The sequence below is a fragment of the Coregonus clupeaformis genome, chromosome 35 (assembly GCF_020615455.1).
Source record: "Coregonus clupeaformis isolate EN_2021a chromosome 35, ASM2061545v1, whole genome shotgun sequence".
NCBI classification, from domain to species: Eukaryota; Metazoa; Chordata; class Actinopteri; order Salmoniformes; family Salmonidae; genus Coregonus; species Coregonus clupeaformis.
In genome coordinates, this window is record NC_059226.1 from 26737350 (window position 1) to 26752706 (window position 15357).

A 15357-nucleotide genomic window follows, 5' to 3' on the forward strand; every position below is an offset into this window, starting at 1 on the left:
TCTCTGTTTTCTACCTGCACAGCATAATTCCATCTCTGTTTTCTACCTGCACAGCATAATTCCATCTGTTTTCTACCTGCACAGCATAATTCCATCTGTTTTCTACCTGCACAGCATAATTCCATCTCTGTTTTCTACCTGCACAGCATAATTCCATCTGTGTTTTCTACCTGCACAGCATAATTCCATCTGTTTTCTACCTACAGTATTATAATTCCCTGCTATGGAATAACAATAGAGTATCAACCTTCTACCTCTGAGGAGGATCCTTTACCTTACTGTAACATCTAGATGTCTCTGTCTACCGGAGACTATTATCATTCCCTGCTTACATGCAAAATATCTACCTCTAAGATTGTCCCCACTCCCTTTCCTAAACATCTCTGCTTTCTGCATGGAATCCATCTAAGCCTGCCTCTACCTCTTCTTTGCATTGAATATATCAACCTTCATCTACCTGTGAAGATGGTTCTTTGCCGTACTGTAAGATCTAGTGCTCTCAGGCAGGGCTCTGTTTCAGTAGCAGCAGTAGTTATCTTCCTATCTCCTCTACTTAATGTGTTCTGTATAAGCACTTTGTGAAAAAGGGCTTCGTAACATACATTTGATTGATACTCTCTCTGATGCTCTCCGTGTGTGCGTGTGCGCGCCTGTCTGCATGCATGCATGAGTGTCTGTTCCTGTAGATGCTGATAACGCTGAGCCACCACTCCTGGCCCTGAGCACTGTTTTGCTCCGTCCCGCTCCTCCAGTCCGTTCCCCCCTCAGGGCCAGACCCAGTTTTACTGAACATTCAGAAAGTTTGGCAGAACCAGGAAGGTGACCTCTGGTGTCAGCCAATCAGTGCCCAGGGAACTGGTGTCAGCCAATCGGTGTCCAGGGAGGGAGCTAGACTTCAGAGCAGTTAGTGGACCCGAATAGCAACTGCACTGACCTTGGTTTAACAGGATACACAGTGATGTAGGGAATCACAAATGAGTTGCCAAACTGTAGAGGTTTAGATTATTATGGTGTGCCGATAGTGAGGTATTTCTCACCCTACAACACATTGGTACCATTGCAGTGAAGACCATAGATATATGCTTTTATTGAAGTGACTCAAGGTAGTCTAGTGCTCTGGCAGGGTATTATAATTGGAGAACTACAGCAGAGTAAGGTACAGTACTATGGGCCTGCCAGCAGTATGGATGGGGACTGAGGAAGCAGGGGGGCTGCTTGGACCAGTGGAGGCTGCTGAGAGGAGAACAGCTCATAATAATGGATGGAATGGAGTATAATGGGTGGAATGGAGTGAATGGAATGGTGTCAAACCCATGAAAAACATGTTTACTCCATTCCAGCCATTATTATGAGCTGTTCTCCCTTCAGTAGCCTCCACTGGCTTGGACTAGTTATTAGCCATCTTCCCTGGCTGGTGGCTCTTAGCTCTCTATGGAGGGAGACCTGAGAGAGGGAAAAGGGAGGAGAGAAGCTGTACTGCTATATTCTGTCTCCCCTGGCTGAGAGGAGGAAGGAGGAGGAGGAGGAAGGGAGGGAGGGAGGAGGTAGTGGAAGGGTGAGGAGAGGCTGTCCTGTGGCTGATTGCTGACCCTACAGCCTTTACACACCTGTCAGACTGGGGCTGGACTAATCTGAAGAAACCCTGGAGGGAGACTAGAGAGAGGAGGGAGGAGGATGATGAGAGGGAGGGGAAGAGAGGAAGAGGAGGTGTGGATGGGAGATGTCAAGCCTGCACCGTGTTTATAGTAATGGTTGCATTGTCATTGTAGAGAGTAGACTGTGGGCTTGCATGTTATTCTGTAAATATACTGTGTGCATTGTTATTCATTATCCACACACACCTCTATTTCCATCACAGGAGGTTGGTGGCACCTTAATGGGCTCGTTGTAATGTTGGAGTGGAATGGTATTTCCATTTGTTTGATGCCATTCCATTTACTCCATTCCAGCCATCCACCTCTCAGCAGCCTCCGCTGTGCTTTCCATGTAATACTATGCTGAAAGACCACAACATTATTTCAGTCCTCTGCAGTCTCTCTCTCCCATTCCACCTACATAATCAATGGCACCCCCCACCCTCTCCTCTCTGTCTCCTCTCCTCTCCCCTCCCTCCCTCCCTCCCTCCCTCCCTCCCTCCCTCTCCTCTCACTCCCCCTCTCCTCCGTCTCACTCCCCCTCTCCTCCGTCTCACTCCCCCTCTCCTCCGTCTCACTCTCCCTCTCCTCCATCTCACTCCCCCTCTCCTCCCTCTCCTCCATCTCACTCCCCCTCTCCTCCCTCTCCTCTCCCTCCCTCTCCTCCATCTCACTCCCCCTCTCCTCCATCTCACTCTCCCTCTCCTCCATCTCACTCCCCCTCTCCTCCGTCTCACTCCCCCTCTCCTCCGTCTCAATCCCCCTCTCCTCCATCTCACTCCCCCTCTCCTCCGTCTCACTCCCCTCTCCTCCGTCTCACTCCCCCTCTCCTCCGTCTCACTCCCCCTCTCCTCCGTCTCACTCCCCCTCTCCTCCGTCTCACTCCCCCTCTCCTCCGTCTCCTCTCCCTCCCTCTCCTCCTTCTCACTCCCCCTCTCCTCCATCTCACTCTCCCTCTCCTCTCCCTCCCTCTCCTCCATCTCACTCTCCCTCTCCTCTCCCTCCCTCTCCTCCATCTCACTCCCCCTCTCCTCCGTCTCACTCCCCCTCTCCTCCGTCTCACTCCCCCTCTCCTCCGTCTCAATCCCCCTCTCCTCCGTCTCACTCCCCCTCTCCTCCGTCTCACTCCCCCTCTCCTCCGTCTCACTCCCCCTCTCCTCCGTCTCACTCCCCCTCTCCTCCATCTCACTCCCCCGCTCCTCCATCTCACTCCCCTCTCCTCCATCTCACTCTCCCTCTCCCTCTCCTCCATCTCACTCCCCTCTCCTCCAACTCCCTCTCCCTCATCTCACTCTCCCTCTCCTCCATCTCACTCCCCCTCTCCTCCCTCTCCTCTCCCTACCTCTCCATCTCACTCCCCCTCTCCTCCCTCTCCTCCATCTCACTCCCCCTCTCCTCCCTCTCCCTCCCTCTCCTCCATCTTACTCCCCCTCTCCTCCCTCTCCTCTCCCTCCCTCTCCTCCATCTCACTCCCCCTCTCCTCTCCCTCCCTCTCCTCCATCTCACACTCCCTCTCCTCATCTCACTCCCCTCTCTTTCCTCTCCCTCCCTCTCCTCCATCTCACTCTCCCCTCCTCCCTCTCCTCCCTCTCCTTTCCCTCTCCTCTCCTCCCCTGCTACAGTCATTGATAACAGAACATGTTGAAAAGCACTGTAGGTGGACGATTGATGTCATTGTTGATTCAACATGGTTATTTTAGAAATTGAGAAGTGCTGTGTCCCTACAATTGTTTATTGTGATGTGTGTGGGCACGCCTGTGTGTGTGTGTGTGTGTGTGTGTGTGTATTTATGGGCTCTCTAGTAGTATGACAGCTTGTTCCACTGCTATTGTCTCTTTCTCCTCTAACACCCCTCCCCTCCCTTCTCCTACCCTTCCCTCCCTTCTACTACCCTTCCCTCCCTTCTCCTACCCTCCCCTCCCTTCTCTCTCTCTCTCTTTCAGTCCATCATGGAACAGTTCAACCCCTGCTTGCGGAACTTCGTTGCCATGGGGAAGAGCTATGAGAAGGCCTTATCCAGTGAGTGTTATATTCTTCCTCTCCTCAAATCTGTTTCTGTGGCCTGTTCTTCTCTTCTCTCCTCTGTTTGTTGTCTGTTCCGCCCCTTTATCCTTCTCTCTCCCTCTTTCTCTCCTCTCCTCCCCTCTCTCCCTCTCTCTCTCTCCTCTCTTCCTCTCCTCTCCAGATATAGGCAGCCAGTCACCAGCCTCCTGCTCCCAGTCTCCTTTGTGCCGTCTCATTTAAAGAAAGAGATGATATTTATCATCCTGACACCGTAGCAGTCACATACCCAGTCTTATCATCTGGTCTGCAGCCCTGGCACAGCCTCAGGAGGGAGTGTGTTTCCCAAATGGTATCCTATTCCCTACATAGTGCACTACTTTTGACCAAAGGGAATAGGGTGTTATTTGGGACTCAGACAGAGAGGTGTGTTTCAGAGCAGAGCTGAAGTACAATCAAAGGCTGGGTCCTAATCAGGGAAGCAGATGGAGCACCGTGTAACTCTGGTGGAGTGATGGACAGACACTATACAAGATCTGATGGACAATGGAAGTGTGTGTGTGTGTGTGTGTGTGTGTGTGTGTGTGTGTGTGTGTGTTTGCTCACTATTTGGTTTTAATAAAGAGGTGAAGCAGTTTTGGAGCGCAGACCAGTACAGATGTCCTTAGCACACAGAGGACAGAATGTAGTTGAAGCTCAGATATCTCTCAGCCCTGTCAAGACCACGTCAATACCCCCAATACACACCACTGCCACAAGAACACATTACCTGACAAATATCGCTGTCTCCTCAACACTGAATATATCCAGATAACTGGGTGGGTTAATAATCCATGAAAGGGTCTGCCCTCTGCAGTGGGTTAATAATCCATGAAGGGGTCTGCCCTCTGCAGTGGGTTAATAATCCATGAAGGGGTCTGCCCTCTGCAGTGGGTTAATAATCCATGAAGGGGTCTGCCCTCTGCAGTGGGTTACTAATCCATGAAGGAGTCTGCCCTCTGCAGTGGGTTAATAATCCATGAAGGAGTCTGCCCTCTGCAGTGGGTTAATAATCCATGAAGGGGTATGCCCTCTGCAGTGGGTTAATAATCATTGTAGAATAATAGTAAAGACATCAAAACTATGAAATAACACATATGGAATCATGTAGTAACCAAAAAAGTGTTAAACAAATCAAAATATATTTTATATTTGAGATTCTTCAAATAGCCACTCTTTGCCTTGATGACAGCTTTGCACACTCTTGGCATTCTCTCAACCAGCTTCACCTGGAATGCTTTTCCAACAGTCTTGAAGGAGTTCCCACATATGCTGAGCACTTGTATCCTCCTACTTTGAAGGGGTAAGCGGGGTTGGCTCTAAAGTCTACGATCCTATCCGTCAATCAGGGCTGTGTATGTAAATATATTTACATTCATATCAACACACCCACATGATCAGACTGAGCATTTCAATGGCAAAAGAAGGCTCAGGGAAATACATTATTAAATATATGTTTTGAAGTTATTGTCATGAAGTAAACACACACAGATGTATTAGACATACAGTGATGATTTAACAAATAAAAATAGAAAGACGATGGATAGTGGGCTGGTTTGTTAATGTTCAGTCAGACTCAGGCCAGAGTTAGGTGGCAGGTTGGCAGGCAGCAGTGGTGGTTAACTCTGGCCCACTCTGCTTCTCACAGCCTGTCAGTCCCCTGTGAATGTTGACAGCCACGGCAGCAGGACTGGTCTGGTCTAGGTTGGCTCCAACTTGTACACTAGGCAGACCATAATAAGAAGTTGTTCAGGCTACAGTGTACACTAGGCAGACCATAATAAGAAGTTGTTCAGGCTACAGTTAGCTACTTCCTCTCTGCCTGTCCCCAGTGAGTGACAACAGCAACCTGGGAGGATGGTGAATTGTCCATCAATCTAGCTGTGTTAGATGTGAAAAATAATAATTACCAGCCTGTTGGTCCCCAGTCAGTAGTGATGGCTGGCAGTAGAGCTGGTTTGGTTAGGAGGTGAATTATCCACCAATATGTGTGACAGAAGGGGCCTGTGCCTGCAGCCGCCCAGGAGCGACGTGAGACACACCATTAATACTGTAACATCGTCTGTCTGTGTCTCGATCTCGACATGAGACACACACATTAATACAGTAGCATCGTCCTCTCTCTCGACGTGAGACACACACCATTACTCTCGATAGCATCGTCCTCTCGACGTGAGCATGCGTGCGAACACCTCTGTGTGTGTGTCGGTGGGAGCTTGTATGTGTGTGTGTGTGTGTGTGTGTGTGTGCACTGCTTTATAGACTACTGAGTTACCCTCTACCTCTGACCATGATCTCATGCTGTTCTTCCTCTGTCCCCAGATGTGACGTTTGCTGCTAAGGGCTACTTTGATGCCTTGGTGAGGATGGGAGAGCTGGCCAGTGAGAGCCAGGGATCCAAGGACATGGGTGAGTAGTGGCCTATCAGCATTCAGGATGTTGATGTGTCCTGCCCTGCCCTTCCCTGGACCCTAAAGGGGATATTCAATGCTGCCAATGCTTGTCTTAGTGTTTGTACTGTAAGTCAGTTTGTCCGTGTCTATCAGCTGCCAGATATCTCTTTCCTTTCCCTGGACCTAAAGGGGCGGTTCACTGGGCTATACTGCTGGCCAACACACTCACACCCTCACAACCTCACACACACACTTCCTGTGTTTGTGTCACAGTAAAGTCCCGTCTGTAGAGATATGACCCAGTCTTTGTTTTCCGCACAGGCAGCATTGTGGGGCTCCACTCTAAAAAGAAAAGGTTCCTGGAAGATCTTTTAGGGGTTCTTCAAATTGAAACTGTGGGGGAACCTCCTATAAGTTATTCAAATAACCTCCTTTAATGGTTTCTTAAATAACCTTTTGGGGTTAATGTTTTCACCCACCCCCATTATTATTATTAATTAGCATAACAATAACACAATATTTTAGTTGTCAGTGTTTATTATGATTTTAGTGGCAAAGCAGAGTTCAAAAATCTAAATAGGAGGTGAACTCCCAGCAGAGATCCAAGTTCAATCAGTACAGTTGAAGTCGGAAGTTTACATACACTTAGGTTGGAGTCATTAAAACTCGTTTTTCAACCACTCCACACATTTATTTTTAACAAACTATAGTTTTGGCAAGTCGGTTAGGACATCTACTACAAGTAATTTTTCCAACAATTGTTTACAGACAGATTATTTAACTTATAATTCACTGTATCACAATTCCAGTGGGTCAGAAGTTTACATACACTAAGTTGACTGTGCCTTTAAACAGCTTGGAAAATTCCAGAAAATGATGTCATGGCTTTAGAAGCTTCTGATAGTCTAATTGACATCATTTGGGTCAATTGGAGGTGTACCTGTGGATGTATTTCAAGGCCTACATTCAAACTCAGTGCCTCTTTGCTTGACATCATGGGAAAATCAAAAGAAATCAGCCAAGACCTCAGATTTTTTTTTTTTTACCTCCACAAGTCTGGTTAATCCTTTGGCGCAATTTCCAAACGCCTGAAGGTACCACGGTAATCTGTACAAACAATAGTACGCAAGTATAAACACCATGGGACCACGCAGCCGTCATACCGCTCAGGAAGGAGACGGGTTCTGTCTCCTAGAGATGAACGTACTTTGGTCGAAAAGTGAAAATCAATCCCAGAACAACAGCAAAGGACCTTGTGAAGATGCTGGAGGAAACAGATATAAAAGTATCTATATCCACAGTAAAACGAGTCCTATATCGACATAACCTGAAAGGCCGCTCAGCAAGGAAGAAGCCACTGCTCCAAAACCGCCATAAAAAAGCCAGACTACGGTTTGCAACTGCATATGGGGACAAAGATCGTACTTTTTTGAGAAATGTCCTCTGGTCTGATGAAACAAAAATAGAACTGTTTGGCCATAATGACCATCGTTATGTTTGGAGGAAAAAGGGGGTTACTTGCAAGCCGAAGAACACCATCCCATCCGTGAAGCACAGGGGTGGCAGCATCATGCTGTGGGGGTGCTTTGCTGCAGGAGGGACTGGTGCACTTCACAAAATAGATGGCATCATGAGGAAATAAAATTATGTGGATATATTGAAGCAACATCTCAAGACATCAGTCAGGAAGTTAAAGCTTGGTTGCAAATGGGTCTTCCAAATGGACAATGACCCCAAGCATACTTCCAAAGTTGTGGCAAAATGGCTTAAGGACAACAAAGTTAAGGTATTGGAGTGGCCATCACAAAGCCCTGACCTCAATCCTATAGAAAATTTGTGGGCAGAACTGAAAAAGCATGTGCGAGCAAGGAGGCCTACAAACCTGACTCAGTTACACCAGCTCTGTCAGGAGGAATGGGCCAAAATTCACCCAACTTATTGTGGGAAGCTTGTGGAAGTCTACCTTAAACGTTTGACCCAAGTTAAACAATTTAAAGGCAATGCTACCAAATACTAATTGAGTGTATGTAAACTTCTGACCCACTGGGAATGTGATGAAAGAAATAAAAGCTGAAATAAATCCTTCTCTTTACTATTATTCTGACATTTCACATTCTTAAAATAAAGTGGTGATCCTAACTGACCTAAGACAGGGAATTTTTACTAGGATTAAATGAATTGTGAAAAACTGAGTTTAAATGTATTTGGCTAAGGTGTATGTAAACTTCCGACTTCAACTGTATATCCTCTGGCATGTTAATGTGTTGATATCCTTCGTATCCATAGCCAGAATGATTTAGCAGTGCATGGTGATGGAACATGTTTCCAGTTATATTCATCAGCGGTGTAGGGAGGGTGAAGTTTGAATACAAAAATAATAATTATACAGATGATTAACAAAACGTGCGCATGACAGTTGGTTTTTGTTATAAATGTGAATGAAAAAATGGTTCACTTTTGACCATGGTTTTCATACACATACCTTGTCCATAATGTAGAGACCTCTGGGATCTTCATCGAAGAGGTCAGGGAGGAGGAAGATGGCTGCTGTGACTGAGTCCTAGAAGGTTTTAGAGAAACCATTAATAAAACTTAGATGATAGTCTACATGTTATCTGCATAACAGTATGCGACAAACCAATACCAATTGTACATACCTTTTGTGTGCCTCCTCGTCAGTATACCTGCAGACACACACAAATATGTGGTTCAGTCATCTGCAGCTATAGCCTTCAACATATTCTTACCTCTTTGTTGATTGAAATCCATTGAAATGTGTTCATTTTCTGTTTTATAAAAAAAATTTAAGGGAGAAAGTGCCAAACACAGCCATTTGCACAAATATGAAAAGGTAGATGGTATCATCATGAAACAATATCAATTTAGATCATACAGTGGGGAAAAAAAGTATTTAGTCAGCCACCAATTGTGCAAGTTCTCCCACTTAAAAAGATGAGAGGCCTGTAATTTTCATCATAGGTACACGTCAACTATGACAGACAAAATGAGAAGAAAAAAAATCCAGAAAATCACATTGTAGGATTTTTAATGAATTTATTTGCAAATTATGGTGGAAAATAAGTATTTGGTCAATAACAAAAGTTTCTCAATACTTTGTTATATACCCTTTGTTGGCAATGACACAGGTCAAACGTTTTCTGTAAGTCTTCACAAGGTTTTCACACACTGTTGCTGGTATTTTGGCCCATTCCTCCATGCAGATCTCCTCTAGAGCAGTGATGTTTTGGGGCTGTCGCTGGGCAACACGGACTTTCAACTCCCTCCAAAGATTTTCTATGGGGTTGAGATCTGGAAACTGGCTAGGCCACTCCAGGACCTTGAAATGCTTCTTACGAAGCCACTCCTTCGTTGCCCGGGCGGTGTGTTTGGGATCATTGTCATGCTGAAAGACCCAGCCACATTTCATCTTCAATGCCCTTGCTGATGGAAGGAGGTTTTCACTCAAAATCTCATGATACATGGCCCCGTTCATTCTTTCCTTTACACAGATCAGTCGTCCTGGTCCCTTTGCAGAAAAACAGCCCCAAAGCATGATGTTTCCACCCCCATGCTTCACAGTAGGTATGGTGTTCTTTGGATGCAACTCCGCATTCTTTGTCCTCCAAACACGACGAGTTGAGTTTTTACCAAAAATTTATATTTTGGTTTCATCTAACCATATGACATTCTCCCAATCCTCTTCTGGATCATCCAAATGCACTCTAGCAAACTTCAGACGGGCCTGGACATGTACTGGCTTAAGCAGGGGGACACGTCTGGCACTGCAGGATTTGAGTCCCTGGCGGCGTAGTGTGTTACTGATGATAGGCTTTGTTACTTTGGCCCCAGCTCTCTGCAGGTCATTCACTAGGTCCCCCCGTGTGGTTCTGGGATTTTTGCTCACCGTTCTTGTGATCATTTTGACCCCACGGGGTGAGATCTTGCGTGGAGCCCCAGATCGAGGGAGATTATCAGTGGTCTTGTATGTCTTCCATTTCCTAATAATTGCTCCCACAGTTGATTTCTTCAAACCAAGCTGCTTACCTATTGCAGATTCAGTCTTCCCAGCCTGGTGCAGGTCTACAATTTTGTTTCTGGTGTCCTTTGACAGCTCTTTGGTCTTGGCCATAGTGGAGTTTGGAGTGTGACTGTTTGAGGTTGTGGACAGGTGTCTTTTATACAGGTAACGAGTGGAGGACAGAGGAGCCTCTTAAAGAAGTTGTTACAGGTCTGTGAGAGCCAGAAATCTTGCTTGTTTGTAGGTGACCAAATACTTATTTTCCACCATAATTTGCAAATAAATTCATTAAAAATCCTACAATGTGATTTTCTGGATTTTTTTTCTTCTCAATTTGTGTGTCATAGTTGACGTGTACCTATGATGAAAATTACAGGCCTCTCTCATCTTTTTAAGTGGGAGATCTTGCACAATTGGTGGCTGACTAAATACTTTTTTTCCCCCACTGTACAAGGGAGAAACCTTACCTTAAATTGAGGAGATCTTACAAATGTTCAGTTAAGTGCCTGCACCTGCTGTTTTCTCAAATTCAAATCAAATGTTTTCAGTTGGGCAGTTACTTCTTGCAGGAACCTAAGGAGGTTCCTTGATGAACCCCACCTCCTATGGGGTTCTTATTAGTACCTTTTGGGCACATTTTTCAGTGCCAAGAACCTTAAGGTTCTTCAAAGAACTTTGAGGATCTTAGAAGAACCCTTGTTGAGCCCCTAATATTTGTGTGTGTAGGATGGTGTATTTTCCTCTCTTTTTTAAATGTATCCTTTCTTTACTCCCCCAGTTCAGCCCAGGTTAGCCCAAAGCAACTCAGAATTTGATTGTGCCTTTTACATTTACATTTACGTCATTTAGCAGACGCTCTTATCCAGAGCGACTTACAGTTAGTGCATACATTATTATTTTTTATTTTCATACCCCATGGGAATCGAACCCACAACCCTGGCGTTGAAAATGCCATGCTCTACCAACTGAGCTACCTCCCTGCCGGCCATTCCCTCCCCTACCCTGGACGACGCTGGGCCAATTGTGCGCCGCCCCATTGGTCTCCCGGTTGCTGCCGGCTACAGCAGAGCCTGGATTCGAACCAGGATCTCTAGTGGCACAGCTAGCACTGCGATGCAGTGCCTTAGACCACTGCGCCACTCGGGAGAGAGGAAAACAACTTCTGCATTCTTATTCCTGAGCACGCACTTCCTCTTCCACTTGTTTTGCCAGGAGAAAATCCAATGGCTTTGTCCCAAATGGCAACCCTATTCCCTTTATAGTGCACTACTTTTGACTAGGGCCCATAGTGTGCCATTTGGGACATACTCCTTGTCAAAGTGGAGGAGAGCTATGCATAATGTATGATGAGTGTATGGGAGAGAGCGAGAGAGGTCTTCTGCAGACCTGCAAATAAGATTTCAAAAAGTCATTTCATTTTGTGACAGACAGCAGTTTGGTGGATTTGATTCAGATCCACTCAAAAGTGGATTTGGTTTCAGCTCCGAGGGATGTATAGCTGTGTGTGTGTGAAGCGTGTGTGTGTGTGTGTCTCTGCTTGCGTAATGTGCATGCCTCCTTCCTTGTGTCCTGGTCCCTTCATAAAGGTCTACAGATCCCCAGGTTGACCAGAGCTGCTGCTGCCCTCAGATACAGTAGTTGCCATGGCAACAACTGGCAGTCCCAATGTTAGTCTCCACTCTGGGGACATCGGTCTCTGTGTGAAGACATCAGTGTCTGTGATAGGGTTCTCCTCTCCTTGTCCATGTACAACAAGCTGTTAATTCTGACAGGCTTTCATGGCTCTGTTCTGTAGTAAAGCTGGGGGTGTGTTCTGTAATAGTACAGCTGGGGGTGTGTTCTGTAACAGTACAGCTGGGGGTGTGTTCTGTAATAGTACAGCTGGGGGTGTGTTCTGTAGGGTGTAGTAGTACAGCTGGGGGTGTGTTCTGTAGGGTGTAGTAGTACAGCTGGGGGTGTGTTCTGTAATAGTACAGCTGGGGGTGTGTTCTGTAGGGTGTAATAGTACAGCTGGGGGTGTGTTCTGTAATAGTACAGCTGGGGGTGTGTTCTGTAGGGTGTAGTAGTACAGCTGGGGGTGTGTTCTGTAGGGTGTAGTAATACAGCTGGGGGTGTGTTCTGTAGGGTGTAGTAATACAGCTGGGGGTGTGTTCTGTAGGGTGTAATAGTACAGCTGGGGGTGTGTTCTGTAGGGTGTAGTAATACAGCTGGGGGTGTGTTCTGTAGGGTGTTGTAGTACAGCTGGGGGGTGTGTTCTGTAGGGTGTTGTAGTACAGCTGGGGGTGTGTTCTGTAGGGTGTAGTAATACAGCTGGGGGTGTGTTCTGTAGGGTGTAGTAATACAGCTGGGGGTGTGTTCTGTAGGGTGTTGTAGTACAGCTGGGGGTGTGTTCTGTAGGGTGTTGTAGTACAGCTGGGGGGTGTGTGTTCTGTAGGGTGTTGTAGTACAGCTGGGGGTGTGTTCTGTAGGGTGTAGTAATACAGCTGGGGTGTGTTCTGTAGGGTGTAGTAATACAGCTGGGGGTGTGTTCTGTAGGGTGTTGTAGTACAGCTGGGGGTGTGTTCTGTAGGGTGTTGTAGTACAGCTGGGGGTGTGTTCTGTAGGGTGTAATAGTACAGCTGGGGGTGTGTTCTGTAATAGTACAGCTGGGGGTGTGTTCTGTAGGGTGTTGTAGTACAGCTGGGGGTGTGTTCTGTAATAGTACAGCTGGGGGTGTGTTCTGTAGGGTGTTGTAGTACAGCTGGGGGTGTGTTCTGTAGGGTGTAGTAGTACAGCTGGGGGTGTGTTCTGTAATAGTACAGCTGGGGGTGTGTTCTGTAGGGTGTAGTAGTACAGCTGGGGGTGTGTTCTGTAATAGTACAGCTGGGGGTGTGTTCTGTAGGGTGTAGTAGTACAGCTGGGGGTGTGTTCTGTAATAGTACAGCTGGGGGTGTGTTCTGTAATAGTACAGCTGGGGGTGTGTTCTGTAGTAGTACAGCTGGGGGTGTGTTCTGTAGGGTGTAGTAATACAGCTGGGGGTGTGTTCTGTAGGGTGTAGTAGTACAGCTGGGGGTGTGTTCTGTAGGGTGTAGTAATACAGCTGGGGGTGTGTTCTGTAGGGTGTAGTAATACAGCTGGGGGTGTGTTCTGTAGGGTGTAGTAATACAGCTGGGGGTGTGTTCTGTAGGGTGTTGTAGTACAGCTGGGGGTGTGTTCTGTAGGGTGTTGTAGTACAGCTGGGGGTGTGTTCTGTAGGGTGTTGTAGTACAGCTGGGGGTGTGTTCTGTAGGGTGTTGTAGTACAGCTGGGGGTGTGTTCTGTAGGGTGTTGTAGTACAGCTGGGGGTGTGTTCTGTAGGGTGTAGTAATACAGCTGGGGGTGTGTTCTGTAGGGTGTAGTAATACAGCTGGGGGTGTGTTCTGTAGGGTGTTGTAGTACAGCTGGGGGTGTGTTCTGTAGGGTGTAGTAATACAGCTGGGGGTGTGTTCTGTAGGGTGTTGTAGTACAGCATCTTTGGGGCTTCCCTGAGCCAGTCAGCCAGAGAGCCAGCCAGCGTCAGCCAGGCAGCCAGGCAGGCAGGCAGGCAGGCAGGCAATCAGAGGGGAAGACATGAAAGTGATGTGTGGATGTTTTATTCAGTAAAATGGGTTTTCAATTGACATTTTATTCATTTAGCAGACACTCTTATCCAGAGTGACTTACAGTTAGTGCATTCATCTTAAGAGGGCTAGGTGAGACAATCACATATTTCAGTCATAGTAAATTTTTCCTCAATAGAGTAGTTATCAGCAAAGTCAGAGCTAGCAGGGGGAAAAGTCAAGTGGGTGTTATTTCACAAAAGGCACATTTTTTGGGGGGGGGGGGGTGAGGAGGGGGTGTGGGGGGTGCAGTGGGATTTTCCACACGTACGTACACACCCATGTACAGAGACACACACACAGCCCTGAGCCCTTAGAGGTTTCCTATTTATTTCAAGGTGTTAATGTGTGTGTGGGAATCAGACCATATCTCATACCATTTACCCAGCTCAGACCCTCTCTACAGGAACCCAATGGAGCTTTGTCTGGCCCATAGAGGTGTGTGTGTGTGTCTGTGCGTCTGTCCGTCTGTGCGTCTGTCCGTCTGTGCGTCTGTCCGTCTGTGCGTCTGTCCGTGAAACCGATGCCTCGCTTCTCCATAGCTGTCGCCTGCAGGAGGTTTTCTCAACGGACTAAACTATATATTTGAAATGATTCATTCCTGCACGGTTAGGTGTGTGTGTGTCAGCCTCTTTGTGTATGAAATCAGTCTGTTGATCAAAGTGTGAATAGTTCCAACACATCGACATGTTTTTGATAATGACACAACGTAACTAACGTTGTTCCAATTGCTACTCTTCCATGCTATGTGTAGACCACACCCACTTTCCCCTGTAGTTGTATCCCTCCCTCTCTAGGTAGACCACACCCACTTTCCCCTGTAGTTGTATCCCTCCCTCTCTAGGTAGACCACACCCACTTTCCCCTGTAGTTGTATCCCTCCCTCTCTAGATAGACCACACCCACTTTCCCCTGTAGTTGTATCCCTCCCTAGGTAGACCACACCCACTTTCCCCTGTAGTTGTATCCCTCCCTCTCTAGGTAGACCATACCCACTTTCCCCTGTAGTTGTATCCCTCCCTCCCTAGGTAGACCACACCCACTTTCCCCTGTAGTTGTATCCCTCCCTCTCTAGGTAGACCACACCCACTTTCCCCTGTAGTTGTATCCCTCCCTCCCTAGGTAGACCACACCCACTTTCCCCTGTAGTTGTATCCCTCCCTCTCTAGGTAGACCACACCCACTTTCCCCTGTAGTTGTATCTCTCCCTCTCTCTCTCTAGAGAGACACACAGTCAGAGGTGAGGCACCTCATGGTAGGAGTTTCCTGTTCCACTGCTACAGGGGAGTTAAATAGAGCATCAATAGGGCCTGTAACAGCATGTTTGTTCTTTACTCTCTCTCACGCTCTCTCTCTCTCTCTCGCGTCTGTGGCCGGTGTGTATCCAGGTGTGTGTGTGTGTGTTGCGCTGTGTTACGTTGACTGCCTGTGGGTGATCTGTAGTTCTCAGTGTGTGTTTAGTGGCTGTTAGTCTGTTAAAGCCGTGGGGGTTCATTATGAGACTGACTGTAAATGGTTCCAGCTACACATCTGAGACAAGGCAGCTTTTGCTATCATTCTCTCTGTCTCTCTGTCTCTCTCTCCTCTCTCTCTCTCCTCTGTCTCTCTCTCTCTTTAACATTATGCTTAAAGCGTGTACTTAAACTGCCTTTAGA

General features: G+C 47.0%; 1 protein-coding gene across 3 annotated transcripts in view; it reads left to right on the forward strand.

Moving 5' to 3' along the window:
• LOC121551514 (brain-specific angiogenesis inhibitor 1-associated protein 2) overlaps positions 1-15357 on the forward strand; it is a 106184-nt gene that overhangs the window by 30188 nt on the left and 60639 nt on the right. For all 3 annotated transcript variants that reach the window (XM_045210974.1, XM_045210976.1, XM_045210975.1), the window contains exons 2-3: positions 3578-3653; positions 5997-6083. In XM_045210974.1, coding sequence (XP_045066909.1) covers positions 3578-3653; positions 5997-6083 — 163 coding nt within the window. The remainder of the gene's footprint in view (positions 1-3577; positions 3654-5996; positions 6084-15357) is intronic.